We start from the raw sequence: 22,866 nt of genomic DNA on the forward strand, positions 1-22,866 counted from the left end.
AAGTGGAAAACCCCTGCTCTAAAGAATCTGACTTCCAACTTGGTGTTCGGGCAATGTGGAATTGCCAACCCTGGGCCACCCCCGGCTGCCTGGACCATCGTTTTGCTGGCTGGGGAGTTCTGGGAGTTGAAGTCCGCACATCTCAAAAGTGGCTGAGGTGGAGAAACACGGAGCTCCCTCGCGTGGAACAGGCCTCCTCCGTACAGCGTGTCCACTTTCAAGCCGGATCTCTGAAATCCACCGAGCAAGCTGCAGATCACAGGCAAGGTTAGAATTTATCCCTTGTGCTTGTCCAGAAGGTCCAACTGGAGCCTGCGGTTCGGTTGCCAGGCTCCCGGTTGGGACCCCTGAGGAGGGGGTGTCAAAAGAACAGAGGGGTCTCCTGCCCTCTTAAAGATCATGTCTGGAAATTCTCCAGTCACCCAGATTATGGCTGTCCCAAAGATGCCCCCCTTTTTTTTCAAAAGGCCACCGGATTTCGCTTTTCCTTGAAGACGTTTTGCTTCTCACCCAAGAAGCTTCTTCAGTTCTACCAGAATTTCTACCAGAACTGAAGAAGCTTTTTGGATGAGAAGCAAAAGGTTTTCAGGGAAAAACCACAGTCCAGTTGCCTTTTGAAAACACAATCTCTGGGACTTCTAAGTTTGTAATCAGGCAGGCGACTTGCCCATTCAGATTTTGATGTGGACGCTTGTGGCGACCTGGATCTTGTGGCCCTAAGATTGGGAGAGCTCCTTGAGATCTCTGTCCTGGTGCAGGATTCCCAATGAAAACGTCTCCTGCTTGGAGGGCCACCCTCCTGCCTTGTCTCCATGATGCCTATCCGCTCCATTGTGCCTGGTCTATCCGGAGGTTCAGGGATGAGTTTAAAAAGAAAAAAAAAACTTTTAAAGTATTCCACAATGTAGCTGCTGCCCTCTAGTGTTGAGCGCTTGCATTTTTTAGCTTCAAGCTATCTCTGCATCACCTTTATCTCTCCAGGTGGGCGTTTTATTTTATTTTCATTAAGAATTTTTATGGCTGCCCAATTTAGACTCTACAGCTCTGGTCAGCGTGGAACACGTTAAAATAAACCCCAAAACAAGCAGTAAAAATCCAAAATATCACAACCCTCTCCCATTGAGAGTTCAATGCAAAAAGACACATTTTTACTGCCTTTCCGAAGGTCAAAAGGGAACTTAAGTTTTGAAAGAGTGAAAGCCTCAACCAGCAGCCACTTTAAGCTTAGGAAGCCGCACCTGCCACTTTGCCAAAGTTAGAACTAACTGGGGTTGGTCTTGTTTAGGTGAGTTTTTGCACATCTTGGGACTGCCAGCAAATTCTTGGGATAAATATGCACAGGTGAACTCCAACGTCAACCCTCTGAATTATGAAGCGGCAGAATTTGAGGGAGAAGAAAGGAAATAAGGGGGAGGGGAATAATCTTTGGCCAGGACCAGAAGCGGGTTTCAAAACCCCGTTGCTACTGGTTTGCTCGTGGGTGCGCGCACACATGTGCACACAACACTTCTGTGCATGTGCAGAAGCGTCTGGGTGGGCGGAGCCTCCCGCCGCTACCAGTTCACCCGATCTGGGCCGAACTGGTAGCAACCCACAACTGGCCAGGATCCTCCTCTGTTGAAGTAGGAACAATGGAAAGGGCCTGCATTTGCAAGCGGCCCTTCGCTGCTTTTAAGCTCCTCGCCAGCGCATTGAATGAATTGTGGGGAATTTTTAGGGTGCTCTGATCTTGGCGGCTTTCTTGCAGATTGTTTTCATTACCCAAACTATCATCCGTGCCCAAAACCCACTCTTTACTAGCACTGATGATGTTCCCTAGTTGGGTCATGAAAGGTTTGCAAGAAAACTACCCAACTCCTTAGAGAACACCAAGGACCCTTCGTATCAACCCTGAGCTACAAATATTCTCCTTTATTGATTGAATTAATTAGAGGGAAGCTGGAGCAAGGGAGGAATCGCAATATAAAAAGGCAAGGCTTCAATAGGATGGATGCGGCCATCATGTGAACTTGGCTTGAAAAAAAAGCCGAGGTGAGCTCTCAATTTGTGGCTGCCATCAAAACTCCACATGATCTGGGAGCAGATGCCTGCCTCTTGTGGGTCTATTAGGAGGGTGAAATGAGGGTTAGAATGCAGGGGTCCTTCTGACCCACTTCAAATCCGAGCAAACTACAAATTCAGTGAAATCCCCTAAAATTAGCTGTTGACGTTCTGTTGCTGTTAAAAAACAATGTTCCAGTTTCACAGCTAAAATCCATTCTGGCTGCTTTTATTGACCAACTTAACCCCGGCTGACTGTTTGACAAACCTGCTCCTTTGCTGGCTGCCCCTCCCCTCACCCTACTCTCTTACGATCCCCCTCTCTGGTAGCATCATTCCCTTCCCTGTTTATTAATCTCAGCCAGTCCCAGTGATTCGCTTGAGTGACCGGCTTTTTAGTTAATTAAATATTTTGCTTTGAAGAATTGCACCCAGCAATTACGAAACTTATATCCCCCTCTCCTCACTACCCCCACCCCCAGTGAATGGAGCTGGGCGCGATCCTTTTGCTTCAGTGCATCAGAAAAGGATGCGGTCACACATTAAGCAGTCGCAACCCTATTATTAATATACTGCTCTGCCCGCAAAATCATGGTGCGCTAAGTGGTTTGTTTAAGGGCAGGTAGCTAATTGCTTAATTGATTACACATCCTGCCCATTTATCTAACTCGGCAGAGGGGCTCCTTCACAACATTGACGGGAAGGGCAGGATAACATTTTTGCTTGTAGCCAACTCTTTGACTTTGCTGGTTAAGAATTAGGGGCACTGGAGTCTCTCCAGGGTTGGAGAAGAAGAGTCCGAGCTGGAAGGCGGAATTAAATATGTTATCAGTTTGGAATCATCGTGCAGCCACAAGAAGCCCAAGTCTGCCAATCCCCCCTCCCTCCCGTGAACTCCCTTGACCGTTATCTAGTGCAAATTTAATTTTGACCGTTACCTGACAGATTTTTGTATACAGGTAGCATTTAATAACTCTTAGTGCTTTGAACTCAGTGTTCCTGATATTTTGCGCTTGACACCAAGCCCAGAAGCCCTCCTTACGTCAGAGGCTGATAGCTCTTAACACCCCACTGACTTTGGGGAGGGGGGCTTTCCTTGATGGCCATTTTTGCTTCTAAATGCACTTTCACAGTTCCTGTGCTGGACTCGTCTCAGAACTAAGTTAACTCATTTTTCTGAAATTTTCTGACAGTTAGAACAATTAATAAGTGGAACAACTTGCCTGCAGAAGTGAATGCTCCAACACTGGAAATTTTTAAGATGTTGGATAACCATCTGTCTGAAATAGTGTAGGGTTTCCAGCCTAAGCAGGGGGTTGGACTAGAAGACCTCCAAGGTCCTTCCAACTCTGTTGTTGTTGTTGTTGTTGTTATTACCTGTTCATCTCCTCTATTGGACTATTGCCATGCTCCCTAGAGAATATAGAAGAGTACAGATAGTATTACAACTTACAGCAGTTCACTTAGTGATTGTCCGAAGTTACACAGGTACTGAAAAAGGTAGCTTACGACCAATTTTCGCACTCAGTACCGTTGCGGCATCCCCTTGGATACATTCGGATGCCTGACAACTGACTCGCATTTATGACCGTCGCAGTGTCCCGGGTGGTGGTGGTCACGTGATCATCTGTTGCGACCTTCCAACAACCAGAGTCAATGGGGAAGCCAAATTCACTTAACAAGCGTGTGACTAACAACTGCAGTGGTTCACTTAAGAAATGTCGTATAACGAGGCGAACCTCACTTGGCAAATGTCTGTCTCACTTAGCAAAATAAACTTTGGGCTCCTCAATGGTCATAAGTCGAGGACTGCCTATAAACACCTTGCAGAGTCTACTTTAAGGCAGGGAGTTCAGAACCCTTTGATGTTTTTCAATCGCTCTCAGTGTGTTATTCATCCCTCCTCCTCCTGCTAGAAAAGGAAGGGTCTGCCCTTGAGGGTGCCGGCCGTACACCTGAGTGTAAGCAGGCTGCATTGCTACTACCTGTTGCAAAGGAAAAGCAAACTACACTGCAAAGGTTGGCTAATTTTAGATTTTGCTTTCCTCCCTTTTAGCAGGATTTTTGTATCTGTTAGTGAGAATCAAATGCAAAATAATTGTTCTGTGACATCTTGGGTGGGACAAGGGCTTTTTGCTGAATGCAAGATTTTGTTTGTTTAAACATGAAGCAAGACCAGATCTCCTTTCCCAATTTTTTCTTAATTTCAGGGTTTAAATCTGCAGGAGGAAAATGGGCGTTGCCTGTGAATTACCTGCATGCAAAAGGTGAATATTCAAATCGATGTTTATATGCTGCCATTAATTCAGTGCAATGAGGTAACAATAGCCACAATTCCCTTGAATTAATTTGTATTTAAATTACGGTACTTGGACCAGTAGCGTGCCATGTAACTGCTTTCATGGCCAGCAGATGGCACTATTGTTCAATTTTGCTACCTGTTGTGTACAGGTAACCTCATCCGTCTTCTTTATTCCCAAATTGGAATAAGAGAATACAGGAAGTCGTCGATTTATGTTGGTAAGTGAGACATTTGTTAAGGGAATTTTGCCCCATTTTATGACCTTTCTTGCCATGTTTGTTAAGTGAATTGCTGGATTTTTTAAGTTAGTGACTTGGTTATGAAATGCACCCGGCTTCCCCATTGACTTTGCTTATCAGAAGGCTGCAAAATGGAATCATGTGACTCTGGGACGCTGCAACCGTCATAAGTATGAGTCAGTTGCCAAGTGTCTTAAGTTTGATCACGTGGCCATGGGGATGCTACAATGGGCGTAAGTGTGAAAAATGGTCATAAATCCCTTTTTTTCAGTGCTGTTATAACTTTGAACATCACTAAATGAACCGTTGTAAGTTGAGGACTACCAACAAATAAAATAAAATAAAATATAAATAAATAAATAAAAATAAAAAATGAAGTGAAGTGAAATAAAATAAAATAAATAAAAGAATAGAATAGAATAGAATAGAATAGAATAGAATTCTTTATTGGCCACACAAGGAATTTGTCTTGGTGCATACGCTCTTGGAGTACATAAAAGAAAAGATAATAATAATAATAATAATAATAATAATAATAATAATAATAATAATAATAATAATAATAATAATAATAATAATAATAATATAATTTTTATACCGCCCTTCTCCCGAAGGACTCAGGGCGGTGAACAGCCAAGTAAAACCATACAATATATTACAATAAAAACTATTTTAAAAAAACCAACTTATTCCATATGGCCTAAATTTAAATATAAAATACATAATATAAAAATAAATCCCATTTAAAACGAATTAAAAACCCCTATTAAGCCAGTCCTGCTCGGAAGAATAGGTATGTTTTCAGCTCGCGGCGAAAAGTCTGGAGGTCAGGAAGTTGTCGAAGTCCTGGGGGAAGCTCGTTCCAGAGGGTAGGTGCCCCCACAGAGAAGGCTCTCCCCCTGGGGGCCGCCAGCCGACACTGGCTGACGGCACTCTGAGGAGACCCTCTTTATGGGAGCGTACCGGTCGGTGGGAGGCATGTGGTAGCAGAATCAATAATAATAACCTTCATCAAGAATTCTAAGGTACAACACTTAATGATAGTCACAGGGAAACAGTCAATATAAATCTTATGGATGCCAGCAACAAGGTTACAGTCATACAGTCATAGGGGCCGGTTTAGCTCACGCTGGTAAAGCCTGTTATTAAGAACACAGTAGCCTGCAATTACTGCAGGTTCGAGCCCGGCCCAAGGTTGACTCAGCCTTCCATCCTTTATAAGGTAGGTAAAATGAGGACCCAGATTGTTGGGGGGGCAATAAGTTGACTTTGTCAATATACAAATAGAATGAGACTATTGCCTTATACACTGTAAGCCGCCCTGAGTCTTCGGAGAAGGGCGGGACATAAATGTAAACAAACAAAAAAAAAAGTGGAAGGAGATGGGTGATGGGAACGATGAGAAGATTAATAGTAGTGCAGATTTAGTAAATAGTTTGATGGTGTTGAGGGAATTATTTGTTTAGCAGAGTGATGGCATTCGGGAAGAAACTGTCCTTGTGTCTAGTTGTTCTGGTGTGCAGTGCTCTATAGTGTCGTTTTGAGGGTAGGAGTTTATGTCCAGGATGTGATGGGTCTGTAAATATTTTAACAGCCAAAATAAAATAAAATAAATAAAATAAAAAATAAAATAAAATAAAATAATAAAATAAAATAAAATAAAAAAATAGCTTGTAACACCTTTTCCAACTACAGTTAATTCTTTACTGAAAGGCCCCGGCTTTTCTGAGCTGTAACTCACAAAATCAGAGGCCTTTAAGAAAAATGGTTAGTTGGAAAAAGGTGTTACAACAAGCCTCCCTCTTAACTTTTTGGCTCCCACAGAGCAACATGGACTCTCTTCCTCCACTGTCCTGGGCTACAGAAACCCGGCTGAGGATGGACAAGGGTGCAGCCGGCATCTTTACAAATGTAAGTCGGTGGTGCAGCAAATTCCTGCTGCCACCGACCGCAGCCCCTCTCCTGCCTGCCGGCTTGCCAGCCAAGCCCACCCAGCAGCGCAAGAGTTAACGGGGGTCAAGCGCATGTCAGCAGCTGGCAGCGTCTGGAAACCGAGCAGCCCCCCAAGAGATCCCCCTGACACGGACGGGAAGCTGCTGACTGACAGCTACGGCTCAGCCGATGTCAAAGGCCTCCCCAGCTGGGCCACAGGTCACGTTTGGGCCGTGTCCCTTCAGGCAGGATGGGGAGGGGGCCTCCTGACACCCAACCTGCCCCCCCTCCCCCGTGCATCACCGGACGCTCCCCTCTCTGGTTGGGCATGCATGCCAGCACTTGGAGGAGACCTCTGCCAAGCGGGGGAGAGGGAGGGGAGCCTGCGCCACTTGCACAAATACACTCAAGAAGGGGACCCCCCCACCCCATCTCTACAGCAGTCAAAAGGTAGATGCAAAACCTGGAGATGGATAGCAGGGGGTTGTGGTCCATCCTGCCCATTGCTCGATGGGGCTGGGGGGGAGGAGAAATTCCAGCTCCCGAAATGGAAGTAATGTGGGATGGGGGGGTTAAGGGGATGGCCATTTTCTCTCTCCCCCCCCTCACCATTTGGGTTTCTGAGAGGTGCTTGGAGGAAGGGACTGTTTCCCCCCCTCCCCCAAGCTACAGGTAGTCCTCGGCATACGGCCACGACTGGGACAGGAACTTCCATTGCTAAGCTAGAGGGTTGTTAAATGAATAAAGCATTCTGTTTTCTGACTTCTTTGGCCCTGGTTGTTAAGTGAATCACTGCAGCTGTTAAGCAAACCTGGCTTCCTTGGTGGATTTTCCTCCTAGGAAGCCACCTGAGAAGGTCATAAATGGTGATCACGTCTCTCTCTCTCTCACACACACAAACACACACACACCTTGGGAGGCTGCAACCGTCATAAGTTAAATACCTGCCAGTTTCCAAGCACCTAAATTCTGGTCATTTGAACAGTACATGCAGCAACGGTCGTAAGTGCGAATACCAGCCATAAGTCTCTTTTTCAATAGTGACTTTGAATGAATGGTTATAAGCTGAGGACTCTCTGTGATTGTCTTAGGTGGGACTGGAGCTTTATTGCCAGCTTGGTCCTTTGATGGGACAGACTCAACTGGGCTTCTCTTTAGGATGCTGGCTTTTATTATACTGTGTATTTTGTAATATAGTCAGCCCAGAGAGATTGCCTCTATGTATCTATGGAAGGGAGGGAGGGAGATGAACAGAAAGAAAAGGAAGAGGAAGGAAGGAAAGAAAGAAAAGAAGCAAAATTGAAAGAGGAGGGAGGAAGGAACAGAAAGAAAAAAGAAAAGAAAGAAACAGAAAGGCGGAAAGAAGGAAAGAGAAAGAAAGAAAGAAAAAGAAAGAAAGAAAAGAAAGAAAGAAGAAAAGACTGAAAAGGAGAGGAAGGGAAGGGGGAAGGGAAAAAAGAAGGAAAGAAAGAGAGAGACTGAAGAGGAGGGAGGAAGGGAAGGAAGGAAGGAAGGAAGGAAAGAAAGAAAGAAACAAGGTGGGCTGAGTTGAGAGAGAAGACTGGCCCAAAGTTACCCAGGAAGTTTTCATGTCTAAGGTAGAACTTGAACAATGCACGCCCCTTTAAATCAAAGACAATGACTTGCTTACATTAAAGACAAAGACTTGTACAGCAATCAGGTAGCAAACATAGCAATATCCTGTGACATCCTGACCCTACATGCTATTTGATCTCACATAATTGTGTGTAGGAGAAGGAGGAGGGATGTCCTGTGGTTAATCACCAAACTGTTGATGCATTTCACACCATAGTTAGAGGTAAACATCCTGCAGCTTTGATGTGATTTACACCAAACAAGTTTCTGCCTATTTCTTTTGTACGTGATTCAATCAGCCAAGGTTACTCATAGAATAGAATAGAATAGAATAGAATAGAATAGAATAGAATAGAATAGAATAGAATAGAATAGAATAGAATTTTTATTGGCCAAGTGTGATTGGACACACAAGGAATTTGTCTTGGTGCATATGCTCTCAGTGTACATAAAAGAATAGAATAGAATTTTATTTTATTGGCCAAGTGTGATTGGACACACAAGGAATTTGTCTTGGTGCATATGCTCTCAGTGTACATAAAAGAAAAGATACGTTCATTAAGGTACAACATTTACAACACAATTGATGGTCAATATATCAATATAAATCATAAGGATTGCCAGCAACAAGTTATAGTCATACAGTCATAAGTGGAAAGAGATTGGTGATGGGAACTATGAAACGATTAATAGTAGTGCAGATTCAGTAAATAGTCTGACAGTGTTGAGGGAATTATTTGTTTAGCAGAGTGATGGCCTTCGGGAAAAAACTGTTCTTGTGTCTAGTTGTTCTGGTGTGCAGTGCTCTATAGCATCGTTTTGAGGGTAGGAGTTGAAACAGTTTATGTCCAGGATGCGAGGGATCTGCAAATATTTTCACGGCCCTCTTCTTGATTCGTGCAGTATACAGGTCCTCAATGGAAGGCAGGTTGGTAGCAATTATTTTTTCTGCAGTTCTAATTATCCTCTGAAGTCTGTGTTTTTCTTGTTGGGTTGCAGAACCGAACCAGACAGTTATAGAGGTGCAAATGACAGACTCAATAGTTCCTCTGTAGAATTGGATCAGCAGCTCCTTGGGCAGTTTGAGTTAATCTGCACATAAGCAATCTCTCAAAGGAGTCCATATGGCTAAATTGCAACACCTCCCAGGAAGAAGCAATATATATATATTTCTCGTGACCTGTGCCCCCTAAGCCTCTGCAGACCGACCTCTTGGCCTAGCTCAGAGAAGGAGTTTGGGCTGGAGGGAATTAAACAGAGGACACTGCAAGGAGGAAAAAGAAAATGAAAGAAAAACCATGAATGTTTTATCTTTCCTTTGAATGATGGCCAATGCGTGTGAATCTGAAGAACTGTGCATAAAACCAAAAATGAAATTCTTTGTCCTGCTAACCAAGAAAGAATCAGTCCGTTCTCTGATCCGGATGGACGTTTGCCTGAGAATCCTTGAGAAAAAAAAATCAAATGTGACAAGTTTCTAACAAAATGTTAACTTATTGTTAATGTTAAACATTAACTTTCTTTGCCAGATCATAAGGACTGGAAAAGTGCCAGGGGACCTGGGTTCAAGAGACGCCTTGTTGTCATCCCTTTGCAACAGGTAAGTCCTGCCGCACTCAGTCCACAGAGTGTGGTATGAGTGTCACACATATTGTGGGTCTGGGGGCTTCAGAAGCAGGTGGACCGGACTCTGGAGTCTTGGGGATGGGGGCAGATTTAGCATGCCTTCAATGGGGAGGGGGGCAGAGCTGAGAAAACAGAGGTGTACCTGGGAGTAGGTACACCTGATCGCCCCCCACCTGCTGCAAGGAACCACTCTTGGGGGCACAACGATGAGGGCCCACCTGTAAGCCATGGCTTAGAGACTCACGGAAGGTGCCAAGTGCAATCAGTCACCCGTGCAGGTGGGATCTCCCACCTCCCCAACGTTCTGCAGAGTCTTCTTTGTAAATTGAGGCTGGTCCCCTGAGATTAAAGTGGGGGGGGGGCTGGCTGGGTGAAGGCAGAATCTCTCCCCTGCGCCCCCACTTCCAAGACTCGGGTCGGTTTTGAAGCCACCGTAAGTTCCCGTTGTCCGGCCAACTCGCGTGGGCTTCCCACGCCCCGTTCCCACGTGCATCGCTCTCCTCTTGGGTGCAGGATGCCGGCGGGGGTCTCTGCGCCTGTTGGGCTTCCTCCAGCCCCGCTGCCTCGTCAGCCCGTTCGGCCGGCCGGCGCCTTCCGCCTGCCTCCCCCCCGCCCGCCCCCCGCAGGCTGCCCACCGGCGGCTGGAAGCGCAACGTGGCGCCCGCTGCTCTTCGCCCCGGAAAGCGGCAACTGGGAGGTGGGGAGGGGGACGGGCGGCACTGGGGGGGGGGCTGCTGCCGAGCCCAACCGACCCATGACGGAGGAGCTCCGCCGGCTGCCCCCAGGCGGAGGCGGGGGTCGCGCCGGCTGGCGGTGAGTCTCGCCCGGAGGCGCCCTCCGAGCACGTGGCGGGAAGGGCGGAGTTGGGGGCTGGGGCGCCATCAGGAGAGTCGGGGTCGCGGGCAGGGGGGGCGTCCGGTGGGGAGAAGGAGGAGCCGGCGGGAAGGAAGAGTTAACACCCCGAGGGAAGGAAGGGGCGCCTCGCCAGACCCTCCTCCGGCAGCCTTTGTGGGGAGGGCTGGCGCTGGGGAAGGGGCCGGGGGGGGAGCCCCGGGCGGGGGGGTGGCGAGCGCGCTCCTGCGATGGGCTGCGGGCTGCGGGGAGGCGGCCGAAGCGCCCCGGGTTGGCGGGGGAAGTTTGCCGGGGAGGCGGCGGGGGTCGCGGCGGCTCGGGGGCCCCCGGAGGGGCCTCCCCCCCCGGTGCGGCTGCCGCTCCGGTGATCGTAGGGGATGAGCCGGGCGCCGATCCGGGTCGGGGGGCTTCGGGTCGGGCGCTCTGCCCCCAGCCGATGGGGTCAGTCCGGGTGAAAGAGACCCTGGCCCGCGAGAAGGAAGGAAGGAAGGAGGAAGGAAAGAAGGGAGGAAGGAAGGAAGGAAAGGAGGAAGGAGAGAGAGCGGCCGAAGGGCCTCCGCGATGCCCGGCCATCCAGCGGTGGGTTCGGGAAGTCTGGCACAGCTGGCGGGCGCCCGGTTGGGGAAGCTGGTCCTTAGGAGGAAAGGTGGAGCCCCCAGCGGCAAAGAGACTTCCCCGCCACTTGCGCGACTCTCTCGGGCGGCTCTTCGGAGGAGGCAGGTGAGTTGAAGCGGGGCTTGGCGGAGCCTTGGGGTTGTTTGCGTGTCTCTTTGTGTGTCTGTGCGTGGGTGATAGTAAACTTGCAGGCTCTTTGCTGCGATCCTTCCACCTGCATTGTCTACATGACACCCATGCTGATTATACCTGGAAAAGGGGAGGGGGCGGTCTGGTCTCCTCACCTTCCCCCGTGCCAGGCTGGCAATTGGGCAATGGATGCATTGGGAGCACAGGGTGTGTCCAAATCCAACACAACCTGCCCATGCTAGAAATCTGCATTTAACTGGGTGAAGAACACTATAACTCTCTCTCTCTCTCTCTTTTTCTCTCTCTCTCTCTCTGATGGTGCCAGGCGCTTGTCCACAGGTCTTTCTGTGCCCTCCCTTGGGCCAAGGGGTCAATTGCAGATGACTCTGTGGCCAAATTTGGGAGCTGCCAGCCTTGACTGGATGATTTGGGAGAGTTAGATTAGGCTCGTTGAGTGGTCAGGGGAAGGCACTCTGCATACCCTCAGAGGCACTCTTTACCTTGCTAGAAATTTCCTATAGGCAACAGGTGCCAGCTTGCTTTCGGCCGCCGTCTTTCGGCCAACCGCTGAATGCCAAGGGAGGGGGGAAACTGAGGCAGCGGCTGCTACCCTGGCTGGCTGCTCTGGATGACAAGCAGCTTTTCCACCCTCCCTGCTGGGAGTTGTCACGGCATGAACGAAGAAGCCAAAACTTGGGGTTCTGCAGCCCCTCCTCCATCCAAGACCGTTTCTTCTGGCAAAGACCCCAGACCCCGGCCTTGGGAAAGGATGGAGCTTGACCCCCGAAGCCAAAGCAGGTCAGACAAAGGCGAATCAGATGCACAATCCAAGGAGCTGCATCCTGGAAGATCCAGGGATGAATTGGGGAGGGGGGCTGTCGGTCTGGGATGCTTGTCTGGAGGACGGGGTGGGGGGGTGGGGGGTGGGCACGGCTTGGTCAAAGAAATGGCCCTTTGAAAAATCGGTTCGAGATGGTTTTCCCTGCCTCTGGAGGAAATTATGTTTAAGATTGTTGGTATTTTTTTTAAAGGCAATTTGCAGACTTGGTTCCAAGTTGTTTGAAGTGATTCCCGGTTGACAAAAAATGGGTCTCTGCTGGTTTTGCGGTCTTGTAGTGGCAGCTCAGTGGCAACTGGAGGGGGCTCAAAATAGGGGAACCTTGAGATCGCCAAACCGGTGGGCTCTTTTATTGAGCTCTCCCCACCCCAAGAATTGGTGGAAATGGTGGAGGTTGGATGGTCAAAGCAGATCCCCACTTCCTCCCACCATTTAGGGGTCTTCGCGGGAGCTGCCGTTGATTAGAGGAGCTGTTTCTGGAAAAGACACTTATTTCTTTTGGGAGAGAAGATCCCCAATTGTTCACTGACAACCCCCCCCCCAAAAAAAAAGATCTTCGGCTTGGAAGGGTATCCTGACTCCAAATTGCAAGGTTGCATGCATTAAATTTCTTTTCTTTTTTCTTTTTGCAAAAATTGATGTGCCATTTCAGCTTCCTTCACCCGCCTGGGCAGCCAAAAGAACTTGTGTTTGGCTTTAGAATTTGGGCAGAAGGTTGCATTTACAGGCGCTCTTGGAAGCACACACACACACACACACACACACACACACACACACACACGGAAAATGGTGAAATGGGTGTTGGAGGCCTGGCCCCCACAAGTCTGAAATAGGACTTTGGAAGGGCTGAATATTAGTTCTGCCTACTGTTTCTTTCCGCCTTGCTCAAATTGCTACGTATCCCACCCACCTCTCCAATCCCAAAGGGGGTCCAATCCTGCGAGCGAGGTTTGGGTTGGTTTGGTTTTTGTATGTGATTTCGAGAGGGGAGGGGGGGTCTCCATCCGGGCACCACTGAGCGCCACTGAAAATGGGTTTGGGATCTCGCTTGGCTCTGGGGGGTGCCTCCTGCATCTGAACGGTTTCAGAGGGCCCCCCCCCAAAAAAAGCCCAGAAAGGTTTGGCAGGAGCAAGTCTGTCCCCAGTGAAACATTTTCCTTCGGTTCTCCAGCCCCCCCACCCCCTCCCCAGCTTCATTTCCAAAGAGGGAAGGAAGAGCCAGAAGGCAGCCTGCTTGCTCCCCCCCCCACCCCCGCTCAATCCCTGTGGGGTCAGGTGGCTTGGGCTGCAGACCTAGAAGGGACCCCACATTCTGCCATGGCTGCAACATCTGGGCCCCAATATTTGTGGGGTGGAGCTGATGAGTAAGGAATTTGGTGCAGGAACTCCAGTCCAGGAGACAGCAGTGAGATGGACGGGAGAGATTCAGAGCCGAGAAGGCCTGAGAGGTCGGAGTTGAGCCACGCTAACCAACCTGGTCACTACCGGTGAGCTGCAATTCTGCAGAGGCGAGCTGGTTCGGTCACACGCTCCTCTGTCCCTCTTCTGCTCTTCCCAATCTGCTGGAGGATGGACGGGGCTGGGGAGGGCGGGAGAAGAGAGCACGGAAGGAGATATCCTTCAAAAGGGCAGGCAGGCTGGCTGGCTGGGGGTCGCAGCAGGAATACTTCAAAGCCCCCCCTCCACTCACTTGGCGACCAGCTCCAAGTAAGTTTGAGTTGCTACTTTGCTTTTTTACACAGCCGTTTGGGAAGTGGGGGGGGGCGTTAATTTCATTTCATTTCAAAGACTGCTCACCTTTGGGTGTAGATGGCGTGGGTTCGAATCCTCCTCTCCAGGGTAGGGGTTGGCACGATCCTCAGCAGGAGTGCTCCTGTGAACCACACGGTTGTGGGGTTTCGACCCGTTTGGGGAACGAGTGGGGGTGGGTGTCTTGGCAGCTCGGTTTCAGAGAGTTCCAGGCATTCGGGTCAACTCTGCCTGCAGTTGCCCAGCGCATGTTTGAGGGCACCCTCTTGCTCTCCCTCCCCCCCACCCGCCCTTGAAAATCTGGGGACCACGAGATCATCCAGGAGATCAATTTGCCGGGAGAAAGTTCTGGCCCTTGGAAACATGGCTTGTGCTGTTTGAAAGGTAATCTGGGTGCTTCAGAAGAGGTTCCCCCCCACCCGTCTCTTTGCTCCTTCAGCCGAGGATCAGAAAAAAACTGAATTGTTTTTCAGACTGGTACATTTTTTTGAAAGGCAGACGCTTCGGGGTGAAAGCCTCCGTCTTTCAATAGACTTTGGAAAGATGCAACCAAATTCTTTTCAGATTTGGGGCACCCTGGACCAAGACAACTCTCCTACCATCATCCCAACCGCAGTTAACTTTCAACCTCTTCCTTGTGGCCACCCTCTGAAAGGCAAGTCTGCGTGGACCGCCCATCTCCTCCCCTTCACCCCCTTCCAATTTGGGGGCTGAGACTCTCTTTATATCCCTAATTTCACCACCACCCCCCGCACTCCCGCTGTTCTCCTGCCCCTGCCTCTCCCACCTCCAAGCGTGCCTTTGCAAAGTTTCAGCAGTCCGCAAAGCCCAGGAGGGCCTTCACCCGCTGCCCCCTCTCGCCCTGCCCGAGTTTGCAAAGGTGGCTAGCCAAGCTCCCGAGGCTGCCCATTGGTATGCGCCAGGCGGTGTGTCTATTGATGATCTCCATTTTATATGCGCAAGAGGCGTGGGTTTTGTATTGGTATGGGAGACGGGGTGCGAGTGCAGTTGTGCCTGCCTCCGGATCGGTATGCGTGGGCGCTCGCTCGTTGGATGCGCGGGGAGGGGGACGGAGGGAGGACGGGTGGCCCGTGGCGGGTTCGTCGGCTGGCAAAAGGCTCTGCTCCCGGGCTCGTTCGCGCGCCAGGCTGAGACAGGTGCGTGTTTGCAAGCGTGTAGCCATCCGTGGCAAACAGGCTTTCCATCTTCCTGGCTTCGTCTCAGGATGTCGAACAGTTTTCCTACGGCCTCGCTCCGTTAGGTACCGTTCGTCCTGGGAATGTCATTCTGTCTTGGAGTTGAGAAGTAAGTGGCAGGCGCTTCCTGTCTTGATTTATTTGCGGTTGAAGTCATGAAGAAGCAGGAAGGGCCGACGGTGGGTGCCAGCACTCGCTCCATTGCCATTCTGCAGAGCTCTTTGGCCCTGAAGTCTGGGTTGCCCACCCTCCTGAGTCTAACGGGGCAAAGACCCCCTTAGCCAGGAGGGCTACCCCTCCCGCCTTACCACTCCCTGAGGAAGGGGCAGAAGCACCTGGTTACCCAACCCTCACCGTAAATAGGTGAAGGGGCCCCACATCTGTGTCATCCTTCTTTTCCAGAAAGCAACCGGCAACTCTGATGGGAGCTGCAAATTCAGGGGCTGGCTGGCTAAAACACGTTGATTCTGGATCTGTTGCTCTCACATTTGGGGCAAGTTAAGAATGTCGGAAAAGCAACTTGGCCAGGTTAGGATTAGAGTTAGAATTAGGGTTAGGGTTAGGGTTAAGGTTAGGATTAGGTTAGGGTTAGGGTTGGTTGCTTCCATGGGGGGGGGGTTCTCTGTTTTCACAGGGAGAACAACTTGCCTCCAGAAGTCGTGGGTGCTCCCAACACTGGAGGTTTGTAAGAAGAGATTGGACAACCATCTGTGTGAAATGCTGTAGGGTTTAGAAGACCTCGAGGGTCCTTTCCAACTCTGTTATTCTGTAACCAGGAAGGGCGAGAGAAACGGGCCTTCCCAGCTGAGGGTCGCTTTAGTGCGTTGATGGGTGCAGCCCCGTCGCTTTGGGGAAATGGGCTCACAGATCACCCTCGCGTCTCAACGGGCTGCAAACTCTTGTTTGTGAATTTTAGTGCAACAACTGCATCTCTGCCTTGAAGTTTGCTACTCGAAGAGCCGGTCTCTGAATTGCTCCTCTGATGGTTCGGGGAAAGCCTGGGAGAAACAGTGGATTCATCTTCCAAATTTCCAGAGCTTTGAGTTTCCAGATTCAGGATTTACAGGTAGTTCTCGACTTACGACTATAAACAGGGACCAGCGTCTCCATTGCTAAGCAAGGTCGTTGTTAAGCGAATTGTGCATCGATTTTATGATGTTTTTTGCTGCGGTTGTTAAATGGATGGTGCGGTCATTAAGCGAATCCAGCTTCCCGTGTTGAGTTTGCTTATCGGAAGACAGCTGCGAAGCTCACAAACGGCGATCAGGCAACCCTAGGACTCTGTAACCACCCTAAAGATGTGCCGGTTGCCCGAATTTTGATCACGTGATGATGGGGATGCTACGACGGACATAAGTGTGAGGACCATCACCTTTAAGTCGCTTTTTTCAGGGCCAACTGGGGAATGCTGGGAGCTGAAGTCTCCAGGTCTTAAAGTTAGCAAGAACAGATCTAAAACCATCTTAAAAAGTCAAATTAAACGATTCCATGTAGATCCGGGTGCAGCCCTTTTAAACTGGCATTCAAAACCCACAAAGGGCTCAGATACACAGCTTCTGAACAGGGAGGCTCGGTTTGTTGATGGCTGCTCATCATATATACAGGTAATCCTCGACTTACGACCACAGATGAGTCCAACATGCCTGTTGCTAAGCGAGACATTTGTTCAGTGAGTTTTGCCTCCTTTCACCCCCTTTCTTGCCAAAGTTGTTAAGTCAGTCACCCGGACATTAAGTGAATCTGGCTTCCCCCCATTGACTTTACCTGTGTGAAGGTCGCAAACCGTCATAAATATGAGCCAGTTGCCAAGCTGTTTGGATTTCATGAATGCTGCAATGATCGTAAGTGTGAAAAAGGGTCACGACTCACGAGTCCCTTTTTTCAGTGCCGTTGTATCTTTGAACAGTCACTAAGTGAAACGTTGAGTTGAGGACTACCTGTACTCTCTTCTTCCCTTCGTGAGCCACAAAAAAAAAAATCCACTGCCCACATTTGCCATGCAAAAAGGGAAACTCCTAAGTGGCAGCAGAGAGGGCAAAAGAGCTGAGTGCGGGTCCTGAGTGCGAAACACTTGAAGATGCTGTTCTTTCCACGCCATTTTCCCGAAAGATGGATGCCACAGGAACAAATTCCTCGGTTTGCCGCTGGTGAAAAGCAGAAGGGGAACGCTCCAGCTCTCTGTTGGGGAGGAATTCAAAGGGGTGCATTATTATTATAATTTTTTTTAAAAAGAAACACTGATTAGCCATTCTTGGAATTTTAACAGATTGCTGATTTCTTTCCACAGGCGCCTAGTTCTAAAATCTCAACTGGAGGGTCTTTTTGAGATAATTGGGAAAAGCCAGGCCAGGAAACTGGTCATTAAGCAATTTCAGAATGCCACCGACTCTTATCAGAAAATATTTTTCTTCGTGCCCTTCCCCCCAAAAAGGATAATAATTAATGTAGCAAGAAAAAAAACATCTTCTAAACACCTGACTCTTCCTCTCCCCTTCCCCAAGCATAAGGACTAGAAACTTGAGGAATTTCCCCCCACCCTTTGATCAAGAGCTCAGAACCCCCGCATGTTAGCTAGGGAATTCTGGGAGTTGAAGTCCACAAAGCTTCCAGTTCAGTAGAATTATGGCGGTTTTTCAAAGTTACGATCTTTGCAACATCCCCACGGTCACAATTCAGACTGGCAACTGACTCGTATTTACGTCGGTTGTAGCCTCCCGGGGTCACGTGATCCCCTTTGGTGACCTTCTGTCAAGCCAAGTCAATGAGGGGAGGCCACTTAACAACCAGGTTACTCACTTCTCAAAGGCCATGTTTCACTTAACCACTGGGTCAAGAACGGTGGAAAACTGGAGCAAAACTCAACAAATGTCTCACTTGGCAGCGGAAATGTTGGGCTCAATTGTGGTCATAAGTGGAGGACTACCTGTATTAAGAGGAGAGATGTGACAGGGACTTCCCCTCCCCCCACGTCTTTCAGAAGGCTGCACCCGTGACCGGAGGACGTCCTGAGTGACCGGAGGACCTGGTGCGTCCAGCGCCAGTCGGATGGTCCCTGCTGGGCGCCATGGCCTCCCTCTATGGCAGCGAGCTGAAGTGCGTCAGCGTGGAGTGGGATTTCCTGCAGGGGCTGCTGGTCAAGAACCAGCCGGTGCCCTGGTAAGTTGGCATCCAGTGGGCATTGGGCTGGGTGGCCGCTCCAATGACCCAGAGCTTGCATTTTGTCCCCTTAGAGTCTGGCATGCTCTCTCAGCCTACCTCGAAGGGCTGTTTGGAAGGTCGGAGGGGTGCCGGGACCCTTCCTGTGGGCACGGACCCCTCAGGTGGGGAACGATGGGGGTGGGAGATGGGCAGCTTTGGAGGGGCCGAGTTGGGGAGGGGCTGTCATAGCTCAGAAAGAAAGGGGGAGATAAATGGGAGGAAGCTGGACTGGAACTCAAGCCCTCTCCGGAGCTGTCGGATTGAGGCGGGAGGGGGGGCGCCCCAAAATCTATTTTGGGGAGTTGCAAGTGAAGCTTGGGTACCCCGGCCATAGATCACAAGCCATGGCTTTCCCTAGGACAAGGGCAGCTGGAGGCATCCAGTTTGTTTGTAGACCCCACTTTTGGCAGTTCTGGTATTTTTACACGAAAGGGGGCTGGGGGGGGGATTGGGAAAAAAGGCCCCCTGACTCTTTCCATATGTCAAGGTGGCCCAATTGGTCGGCCCCTGTTTGGTAGAAAAAGTTGACCAATTTATGATGCCCGTGTTTAAATTCCCAGGACCAGTATATGTCTAGATAGTCTTGGACTACAGCTCCCATCATCCCTGACTGAGCTGACCGGGTGCATGGGAGTTGGAGAACCACTGGCCTTTTCTCCCTTAGCTCAGCTCATTTTCCTTCTCCCTCTTTTCCTTCCTTCCTTCCTTCCTGCCTGCCTGTCTTCCCTTCCTCCCTCCTTCCCACCCCCTACCTTTTCTCTTTTCCTCCCTTCTGTCTTCCTCCTTCCTTCCTTTCTCCTTCCTTCTTTCTTTTCCTCACTTCTCTATTTCTGCTTCCTCTCTCCCTCCCCCATTCCCTCTCTCTTCTTTTTCTCCTTCCTTCCTTCCTCCCTCTCTCCTTCTTTCTCTTTCTCCCTTTTCTCTTTCTCCTCCCTCCCTTCCCCCTTCCTTCTTTCTCTTTCTCCTCCTCCCTCCCTCTTCCTTCCTTTTCTCCCTCCCTCCTTCTTTCTTTCCTCCCTCCTCTGTTTCTCTTTCCTTCTACCCTTCCTCCAGCCTGCAGGCTCTACGGAAGGAAAAATCCCGCAACGCAGCACGTTCCCGCCGAGGCAAGGAAAATTTTGAGTTTTACGAACTGGCCAAGCTCCTGCCACTGCCCGGCGCCATCACCAGCCAGCTGGACAAGGCCTCCATCGTCCGGCTCACCATCACCTACCTGAAGATGCGCACCTTCGCCCTCCAGGGAGACCCCCCCTGGACCCTGCGGGCAGAGGTCCCTGCTGCCTCGGCAGGCAACGGTGGGTCCAGGGCACTCAGGCAGGGAGGGGGGGCCGGGGGCAGGGGACGGGACGGGACAGGGAGGGGGACTGACCACTCAGGGGGCTCGGACGATGGGCAGGCAACCTGAGCTGCAAAGCTACGGAAGGGAGCTGGGTGGGGCCGAGTGAAAAGCCAGATTTTATTGCAAGTAAGACAGAAAAAAAGAGGAAGGTTGGTGAATGCAACAGACTACAATTTGAGAGATCCCGAGTTCTAATCCTACTTTCGGCCTGAACGCAGCCGGGTGGTCCTGAGCCAGCCACTCTTTCTCAGCCCTTAGGAAGACGGCAATGGCCAAACTACAGGAAGTCCTCAGCCTGGGACCCCGATTGACCCCAAAATTTCCATTCCTAAGCAAGGCATTTGACCTTTCTTGAGGCACGGTTGTTAAGTGAATCTGGCTTCCTCATTGACTTGGCTGGTCAAAAGGTGACCCCGGGACTCTGCGACCGTCATAAATATGAGTCAGTTGTCAATCATCTGAATTTTGGTAATGTGACAAAGGGATGATGCAACGGTCATAAGTGTGGGAAATGGTCCTAGGTCCCTTTTTTCAGCACCGTCGTAACTTCAAACCGTCACTAAATGAATAGTTGTAAGTGGGGGGTTCCCTGTACAGTTCCTTTCTTCCCAATGTGTAGATGTTGCAGGGAGAGAACGCTCAAAACGGAAGACTTGTTGGGGCCCCTGGAGGCCATCTAGTCCAGCTCCCTGCCCAGCCCCCACCCACCCCCATACCTGGCCAATTGAAAGCTCCATTCCAGCACATAGGCAGCCCGGCCCACCGCCCCAGACCCGCCTGCCCGCAGCCCCTTACCCGGGCAAAATGGCATTGATTAGCCAGGCAATAAATCGCCATTTAAATAATGCGGCTTCAAAGTCTGTAATTAAATAAATTAACTGCCTGGGAAGAATACGGCTTGCGGGATTTTCTGATTACTATCATTAGCTGTGGGGTAATTACCAGCCACATAACGAGGGTGCTGAGCATTAGGGATAACATCTGTCTATTGTTTTGGGGGAGATGGGGGGCCCTCCTGCAACAGCGGATTCCAGCACTAAGGGGAGGGGGCTGAGGAAAAGGGGGGGGGAGGCATTTTGTTCCTCTTTTACTCTCTCCTTCCACCCCAGCTCATGGAGGGGCGTCTTGGGGGGCCACCCCAAATCTGCAGGGAACTCATCTTGGTCGTGGTTTGCCTTTGCCAAATGGAGACCGCAAATACCTTTTTAAAACCGGGGTGGCTGCGGTTCCTGGCATCTGGGCGTCCAGTTTTTAAAAAAGGTTGAGGTTTGAAATGGCTCAGGAGTTTTGCCCCTCCCCCATTCCTGCCCCATAAAGGAGGGGCTTGTTGGGGGAGGATGCCTGGCGCTTCATGAGTTTGCATTTTGCAATGAGGACTAGAAACTTGTACAGAACAGGGCCCAGAGAAAAAGGCTTGTTGGGATGGTTGAGTGGTGGAAAGGAAATATGCCAGGCAGGAGGACTCATTATCCCAAGAGGAGGTGGGCAGGGGTTTTCCCCCCCAGACGTATTTTGGGAGGGGGCAGGGGCTGGTTAGCTGCCATTATGCCAATATTCTAAGAGTGTTTGTAGTATTTAAGGATAATTTCCTAGCTCCATTAGCACATGCCGGTGGTTTTCCTTCCTTCCTTCTTTTCCTTCCTTCTTTCCTTCCTTCCTCTTTCTTTCTTTCATTCATTCATTCATTCATTCATTCATTCATTCATTCATTCATTCATTCTTTTTCCTTCATTTCTTCCTTCCTTCCATTTCTTTTCCTTTTTTGCTTCTTTATCTTTTTTCTTTTCCTTCCTTCCTTTATTTCTTTTTCCTTCCTTCCTTCCTTCCTTCCTTCCTTCCTTCCTTCCTTCCTTCCTTCCTTCTTTCATTGGAACCAAAAAACCCATCATTTTATACCTTGCGTTACTGCAGTCCTCAACACAACACACACAAACACACATAGGCTGCAGAGAGGCCCCCCTCCTCAATTACCCTCTCCATCTGGGGGGGGGGCTAGGCCGTAATCAATTGCTTTAGCACAATTAGCAGCAGGTTTCCCTTTGGGAGGGGGGAGTTTCTGTCTGTTCCTGGGACTTTTGTTAGGGGGGAAAAAACCCGACTGAAGTCCTGCTGATAGATCAGTGGCTGCTTTATGAGGCCTCCGGAGGGAGACCAATTGTTCAAATGGCCCCTAATTTGACAAGGAAAACGGAGCCTGATTTTATTTTATTTTTTAATTTCGTTTCCCCCCCCCCCCAGGCACTTCATGAATGTGAGGGAGTGAAAAGGAAAGGCTGGGTAGGGGTGTTTGGGGCTGAAATGGACATTTTAGGGACCTGGTGAAGTGCCACACAGCGAAGGCATTTGCCAGGACAGTCAAAAAAGTCAAGATGGCGTCCACAATAAAGCCACGCCCCCTTTGATTAAAAAAATATCCCACAATTCCCCCCCCCCCCTACAAGCTCATAGTTCAACATTTGACTGACTGTTGTCAACATGTCAAAATAATAAAGGCCGGGTATGGATAAATAAATGCACGTAAATAAATATATGTCGGGGTACGATGTCTCTCGCACCTGGAGCCAGTGGCAGGAGACGGGCAGAGGAAGGGTCAAGGACTGGCCGGCAGCAGGAAACCTGGAACAAAACAAGGTTTGGTTTTGTCCAGGTTCGGCAAAGGGGTTGGGTGAAAAACGGCCTGGTTTCCTTGCTCCATGGCATCTCTGGCCTGGCTGTGCCAAGGGGGGAGGGGAGTCTGCCTTGCCACACCTTCCTCTTCCTCCTCCCCTTCTTCTCCCTCACACCACAAACCCCACTCCCACCTAGCACTGATGATGTTACCTAGTTTGGTCATGAAACGTCTGCAAGAAAACAACCAAGCTCAGAGAGCACCAAGGACCCCATAGTCCTCCTCCTCCTTCCCCTCCTCCTCTCCACAAACCCCACTCCCTCCTAGCACTGATGATGCTCCCTAGTTGGGTCATGAAGCGTCTGCAGGGAAACCACCCAGCTCCGAGAGTACCAGGACCCTATAGAAACAATTTGCATAACTATAGACAAATCCTGGAAGCCGTTGAACCCCTTTCCCCTCATTCCTCCCATTCCATCATTCCAAGCTCCATTGCCACTTTGGTCTCTGGGAAACAGCCCGTCCCTCCCGGGAATCCAGACCCCATTCCACCACAGTTCCCTTAAAGAGCATTGCAAGGATGGCAAATGCAACGCGCAACTTCTGA

At 49.8% G+C, this 22,866-nt stretch overlaps 1 protein-coding gene across 1 annotated transcript in view; it reads left to right on the forward strand.

Annotated features, from left to right (window-relative positions):
• The first annotated feature begins 18,178 nt into the window (after positions 1-18,178).
• The window catches only part of NPAS1 (neuronal PAS domain protein 1), a 31,429-nt gene continuing 26,741 nt past the window's right edge, over positions 18,179-22,866 (forward strand). Inside the window, exons 1-2 of the mRNA XM_058196489.1 lie at positions 18,179-18,270; positions 19,366-19,601. Coding sequence (XP_058052472.1) covers positions 18,179-18,270; positions 19,366-19,601 — 328 coding nt within the window. The remainder of the gene's footprint in view (positions 18,271-19,365; positions 19,602-22,866) is intronic.

This window comes from Ahaetulla prasina, chromosome 10 (genome assembly GCF_028640845.1).
Source record: "Ahaetulla prasina isolate Xishuangbanna chromosome 10, ASM2864084v1, whole genome shotgun sequence".
Classification (NCBI taxonomy): Eukaryota; Metazoa; Chordata; class Lepidosauria; order Squamata; family Colubridae; genus Ahaetulla; species Ahaetulla prasina.